The following is a 6,858-nucleotide window of genomic DNA, read 5'->3' on the forward strand; positions in this document are numbered from 1 at the left end:
TGCCGTCATGGAAAAAAATTAAAGAGATATTGGTATGAAATTTCCCTTTTATACGCATTAGGTCTTGTCTTGGGTCCTAAGGCTAAATTACAAGATCTTGAGAGGATTGTTCATCATATTGGTATGAATTTGAAAATGGATTTTATTTCACAAATCATTCATTTGCATAACAAGGTGTTCGAAATGTATGGTATTTCTGAGAATCCCTATGGTGACTCAAGGACCCAAGCAACAACTCAGTAAGTTAAAAATTGATTAGTAATGTTAGGGCATTTATACTTGAATCTCTTTTTTAGTACCTACATGGTCCTTGTTATAGTTTCATATTCTTCCAGGAGAGGACCTATTTTGAACTTCAACCCGATAAGCGAGTTTAAGGGATTTCTGAGTATAGAAGAAAGACCAATTATTATTGCTAAAGAATACTATGTCACAAACATCATTGAAACTTTAGAAAATATCAAATTTCAATTAGAAAAAGAGATAATAAAGTATTTCAATTTCTAACCTTAATATTGTTTAATTGCTTTATTAACAAGTCATTCCAAGTATCAGTAATTCCTGGTAAACACCAATGCATACAATCGACGTGTTTTTTTCCTCCAGCTGAAGATGGATGGGCATCTGCTCGGAACTCGCTCAAGTGTGTTATGTCTAATATATGAAAATTTGTCCTTTCAAGAGCCTTGAACAGGTGCTGATTTACTAGGCGTGCCTCCACATTTGTTCCATTATTATTCAGTGAGAAAAGCGATTCCACCTGTAAAGAAATAAAAGAAGATTAAGAAGATTTAACAATGGCTTGTCAAAGATTGCATGCATGAACACAGAACAGATATGTGATTGTAAAAGAGATGCAGAATTTTAAAATAAAAAATTGATTAGTCAAACAACCAAGCGACTCTTAATTACAAAACATTATGACCCTCACCTGCTCTGGTAACAATGGCTTCAGCCTTGGACAAGCACCACCCTGGTCCCAGTCACCACCTTCAAAGTGTCTAGGAGATTGTGTTCGAAAGAATTTGATTGTACCAGGTCGAGTTCTATTTTCAATGTACTTTACCTGAAAGATACACATACTGTTTCGATCATTATTATACATAAAGAAGGGATTAGCACATACAGCACGATTTACACCACAGACACAGAGTTATAACTAAATTGTTACAGAAAAGTAGAAAGGCATGACTGCAAAGTACTGAGAATAACTTCACTCTTTTATTCCTAGAGAAAAATAACACAATACTAACCATGTGTTTTAAGACCATATCAAGCCCTGCCTCAGGAGATACTGGAGGAATCACAGGCTGAGCCTTTTCAAAAAAAAGCATTGGAGACTTAACAGGGTCAAATTTTGAAGGAGCCCACCACCTGTTAATTGCATCACCTTCCATGTCAAATGTTGATTGTAAACTACGAATATACAAATCTAAACATAAAAGCGCATAATGAGACACATGCATACATCAAGTGCATTATTATGATCAATTTCTATCAGTGACATATACAAAGTAACAAAGTGCATTTGATATCATCATGAGTGACAAAAAGCTCTCTGTAAAGATAATTATTAGTAATTAAATGACACATTATCATCCCCTGTAATTTCTATTCTACACCAATAACAATAATAGGGCAATGACAGAGGAAAAGGACAACAAAATACCAGTGCCCCGTGTTGAAGATTAGAATGTCATGAAAGCTCAGAGCATTTTCCCATGTTCCTTCTGGAATATCAACATCTACCCTATAACCTTCTTTAAACCCAAGAGACTCTAAAGCACCACCATTGGAATTAGCTGACCACCTGTGCCAAATGGGAAACCAAAGCCTCTGATCAAAATGCAAACACAGTATGCAAATATTTTCCTCTACAAAATTTCATTACAAAGCAACAAAATGGCAAATTACTTGGAACCTATACCCCAGATAAATTTAGTTCCTCATCAACCCCCAACATAAAAACTGTTCAATCTGAAAATCACAACATCATAACAGAGAAAACATACTTACCATATATTATGTTATGCAAACTTAGTGTGAAAACAATACAATTAGGAAAATTTCTCAGTTATCTAATTCTTAACCCCACAAGACAATGTAGTCAAAAACGAAAAAGAGCAAAAGAAATCTTACCTACCATATCGAGCTAAAAGGTTAGTTCGATGATAAGCAATGGTGAGATTATATTGAAGAAATGTGAACCCGCGGTCGGCACCAGCCGGCCTCCACTTCTTGACATCATTTGAGACCCTTTTAAGAGAGCAGAAAAGAGACACAAACATATTCCTATTCAACGAATCACCGACAAACCCTGCACTGTACAAAATTCTATTCAAGTTCAAAAAATTGAAGCTTTCAAAAAGCAAAAGACTGAATCAAGCTAAGTACCAATTGCGGTGTCCCTGTACGCGTGGAGAAAGGCAGTGGGATCGAATGGCGAGAGTTCACACTGGGTGGGTTTCCAGTGCCAGTTGATGAGATCGCGACTCTTGGATTTTTTGCCGGAGATGCAATTCCAACCCTTGAATATCTCCTTGCACGTATGGTCGTACCTCGGGGATGTCCCGACCGGGTCGTGGATCCAATTTCCATTCGAGTAGTCGCATGAATCGGGTGAAGCTCCCGGGTTGGATAAGCCGTTGATTTTGGGGAATTGAATAGATTGATTATGAGAATGTGAAGGAATTGAAGTGGTGTTTCTTATCGAAGAGAGGAGGAGGAAGATGGAGACGAAGCAGATAATAGAAACAAAGGGGAATAGAGGGACCTTCTTAGCTTGATTTTGTTGTAGAGACTGAGATTGGGACTGGTTCGCCGCCATGGATAAAGCTCACTCCTACTTACAGTCCCAATCTTTAGATCTCTGTGAAGTATTTTTCTTTCTCTTTAACTCCAAAGTTACTTTTTTTTTAATAAAACTCCAAAGCAAATAGAGATGATGGTGTGCGCAGTGGAACAAAAATCCAACTTACCAATAAATACAACATATTCACTAAGGGAATAAGAGGCATGGGCAAGTCATTATTGGCTGCATATTTCAAATTACAAGCTATGAGCATAGATGAGAAAGCTATGAATATATAAATATACGTATGCATACAAACATACATAAGTATTAGCAGTAGATTAAGCCATATATAGAACATTTGTAAACAAAATAATAAACCCCAGTTATGCGTATGATTTGGATGTTCTATACAAATACTGTACAAGTCAATATAATCAATGAAACTTCAACTAGATTACAGCCTTGAATTTTATCATCTTTAAGGGTGTGTAGCACAGCAAAAGCTGAAATTTCCAAAATTATCTTTTTGTTCCTCTCAAAGCGATTCATGGATAAGAAATCCAGTCTAAAGTAAAAGAGAAAGATGGTATAAATGAATAGTTAAACATGGAGATCAGTACCCTGGTTGTATTCCTTGTGCATCAAAAGTAGAGACTATAAACTCATTAACAATAACTTCTTGCAGTCCAAAAGAAAAATAAGGATGACACGGAGTGTATATAATATATATATATATATATATATATCGCACAAAAATATAAAGGAAAAGCCCTTAACATGGATTGGACAAAAGGCCAAAATAGCAAAATAAAATATCACAAAGCCGCTCAACAAAAGAACTATTAACACAATTTTAGTGTAGTTTTAGGCAGAACAAAATATCACTAGACCAAGCATAATGCAAGTTACTAGATCATATAGCTTCAAATATACACATAATTAAATATACAAAAGGGTACAAAATATGAAAATAACCTTGTACAGGGTTGTTTCTCCATGACGAAGCCGCTACTTTCTCTACGCAGTCATCAAAAATGGATGAGCGGCAGTGATAGATCTCAAAACCTAAAATTTGAAACAAAATAACTTAGAGAGAGAGAGAGATCTAATATTAGATAGCTGCCGCTTGGCGAGAAGAAACACAATTGATTTTAAATGATCTTGACCCACTTCCAAGAAAATGAAATCATACCAGGTTAGTTTTGGATTCAAAATCAGATTGAAGGTTGTGGAAGAAAGAGATGTCAGACAGAATGAGAAGGTTGCGAATAAGGAGTGGAAAGAACTCGCCAGAGGCCTTCAACGCCAAAGCACTTACCCGCTTGACGGGATCTTAGAGCTGGTAACTGAGAGTTGAATAAAACTTGAGGAAGAAGACTTGGGAAAAAAATGTTTAAAGGGCTTTAGGGTGAAAAAATCAGAAAAGAGAGAAAACAATGAGGGTGTTTGTATTGTTCTCAGTTTTCTGTTTTCAAAATTGAGAATAGAAATCAGTTTTTGTAATTTTCAAAATGTAAAGGTATTTGGAATGTTTTTTAAAAACAATTTTCAAAAAACAAAAAACCAAAAACATGTTTGGATGATAAAAATCAAAGAAAACAGATTTTAAGCCAAAATAGCTACAGCGGAACTCCTCTTGGAAAGGCATATATCAATTAATGACACCTAATATGCAAAATATACGGTAATGCCATAGTGTCTATAGCATGCAAAATATAAAGGAATATATTAAATGAGTTCAGTCTAAGAGTGAAGTTTTCTAGTGAAGTGAGAATAAGAATAAAAAGAAGAAAATAAATGAAGCTATAAGGACCAAGAAACATTTTTGCTCTGAAATGACAAATGGATTGGTGAGAGAAAAGAGCTCACTTAATGAATGGGCTCGCTTAAGCATTAGTTATTTATAATAGAGTTCAGAAATAAACATAACAGCTTAATAACTAATCATAGTTGTCATGATCAGCTTCAGTTGTATACTCAACATTGAAAAATGATGGGCTCTTTTTATATATATGCTCTAAACCACCCAGAATATATATCTAAAACACTTGTTAAGAATCCACATAATCCCAACTTTACACCACTCAGCTAAGGACTAAATTAGGAAGAAAAAAGTTTATAAAATATTGTGTTTTTTTTTTGTTGTTACTGAGTTTCTTATACTCAAAAGATTCATATTAGAGTATCTGCCTTGAGGAAAAGTTCAAAAAAGAGAAGAATGGTTCTAAAGATTTATGAAAAACTAAAATTGAGATCCTAATAAAATAGCAAATACATAGTTTTATTTCTACTTTGCTACACATTTTTGGATGTGCTTGATTGGTCCCTAAGATCCCCATAAAAAGTATTGCTTGCTTTATGATCTATATATCATTTTTATGGAAGAAAAGAAACTCTTGCATATAATAGATTGGCCTTTATTTTTTGTTCTTAAAAATAGTTTGGACACCAAAATAAGAGCCCTCATCGGCTTGGGATGGATTTTGAAATGATATGGAAATGAAGCTGATTGGGACACATCCTGATAAGGGGAAAGGTCTCTAATGAGGCAATAGTGTAAAAATCTTATTAATAGCATAAAAATGAGAAACAAAACACTTCAACTTTGTAACACAACATGTTCAAGAATTCAACTGAACAAATTCATTGTAGGCAAACTGAAAAGAAACCAGACCCATTGGCCATTGCACATTGCCCAATGCCTAATGCCAAATAGAAGAGCAATCTAGCATGTCAACCTAGAAAATCAACATTATTGTGTCTGCTCTTTCCAAAATCTATTCTTAGAATCAGGCAACTGTGGCAGTTTCCTGGCCAACTTCCCACTCTCAAAGCCAATACTCCCCAATCTCATTCCCCTTTCACCAAAAATGACACAATCCGATTACCCCACAAAAACAGAGTAAGCACAAATCACCAAAATAATCTACACACGATCTAGTGGTCTAAGTTGCATCAGCAAATTTAAATGCAAATTAGAGATACCCATCAATTTATCAATCATCATATAAACAAAACAAATCAAACTTCCACAAGTAATCATCCAAATGCAGCAATACCCATAAACAAACTAAAATGGTCTTACTAATCAATCAAAACTGCGGCATCAAACCATTTCAAAAAAACAAAATGAACCTAGACTTGGAATTTACCAAAACAAGAACAACAAAAAAAGTAGCAAATAGATGGTGGACTAGAGGCGAGGACAGAACAAATTGAGACAAGTTAGAAGAATAAATTTGAGATTGATTCATGGCTACAGACACTATAGAATATAGATGATACATGTACATGTGTGTGTGTGTGTATATATAAATATATAGAAGGAGATACCTTGAAGCTACAGGCGAATGGCATAGGATCAACGGAGTGAAGGTAGAAAGCGGTGCAGCATCAAGATATGACCTGCAAGAGAGGAACAATGTGATGAAATAAAATCAAGGGCACAAGACAAGGTAGAATTTACTTCTCAGAGAACTTTTCTATATGAGGAGATGTTAAATCAGAAGAGAAAAATAATTAGGGCCAAAAGTGTGGAAGATAAGAACACACAATTAAAATGTTGAGAGAATCTGCTTCAGTCTCCAGTACAGAGGAGAACAACGGAGCTTTGTGCGTGGAGAATGTACTCAGAGACGGAGAGATGGAGGAGAAGAAGGAGCTCAGTATTTGCAGAGGTCGACCCACTACTGAGACGTACTTTTGGGCTCTGCTTGGGCCCTGTAGATGCGCCTTATTCTCATGCCCTTTTTATATATATAGGCTTTAGAAAAATACCACAACTCTCATTAACATACATTTTTACCCCAATAGTAACCGTTTACTAGTCTGCAACAAAACATACAAAAACGAGCAAGTTCTCATTAATACAAAATATACAGAGTTGAATAGGTTGACCATTCTTTGTTACAAAACAAAAACTAGGGTAGTCAAGATACAAGTTTGAAAATTCAAAGTGGAAAGTGGTACAAAAAGAATATTTCATAAGTACCAATATAGTGTAATAAACCATGTTATAATTGTTAAAATTATCATATAAGCCTGCAATAAAAGAGGGTGAGAGA

At 35.1% G+C, this 6,858-nt stretch overlaps 1 protein-coding gene across 2 annotated transcripts; it reads right to left on the bottom strand.

Annotated features, from left to right (window-relative positions):
* Nucleotides 1-291: 291 nt before the first annotated feature.
* On the bottom strand, nucleotides 292-6,495 carry LOC133801254 (protein trichome birefringence-like 13). Of its 2 annotated transcripts, XM_062239435.1 has the most exons (11): nucleotides 6,347-6,495; nucleotides 6,128-6,199; nucleotides 3,770-3,859; nucleotides 2,979-3,034; nucleotides 2,395-2,869; nucleotides 2,140-2,317; nucleotides 1,670-1,810; nucleotides 1,254-1,374; nucleotides 932-1,066; nucleotides 509-760; nucleotides 292-384 (listed from the first exon to the last, which is right to left on the bottom strand). In XM_062239435.1, exons 5-11 carry the CDS (start codon nucleotides 2,825-2,827, stop codon nucleotides 322-324), a joined length of 1,323 nt encoding a protein of 440 aa, XP_062095419.1. In that variant the 5' UTR covers nucleotides 2,828-2,869; nucleotides 2,979-3,034; nucleotides 3,770-3,859; nucleotides 6,128-6,199; nucleotides 6,347-6,495; the 3' UTR covers nucleotides 292-321. The 2 variants fall into 2 exon arrangements, with proteins under 2 accessions (XP_062095419.1, XP_062095418.1); XM_062239434.1 differs by having other exon boundaries at nucleotides 2,395-3,034.
* Nucleotides 6,496-6,858: the final 363 nt, after the last annotated feature.

This window comes from Humulus lupulus, chromosome 9 (genome assembly GCF_963169125.1).
Source record: "Humulus lupulus chromosome 9, drHumLupu1.1, whole genome shotgun sequence".
NCBI lineage: Eukaryota > Viridiplantae > Streptophyta > Magnoliopsida > Rosales > Cannabaceae > Humulus > Humulus lupulus.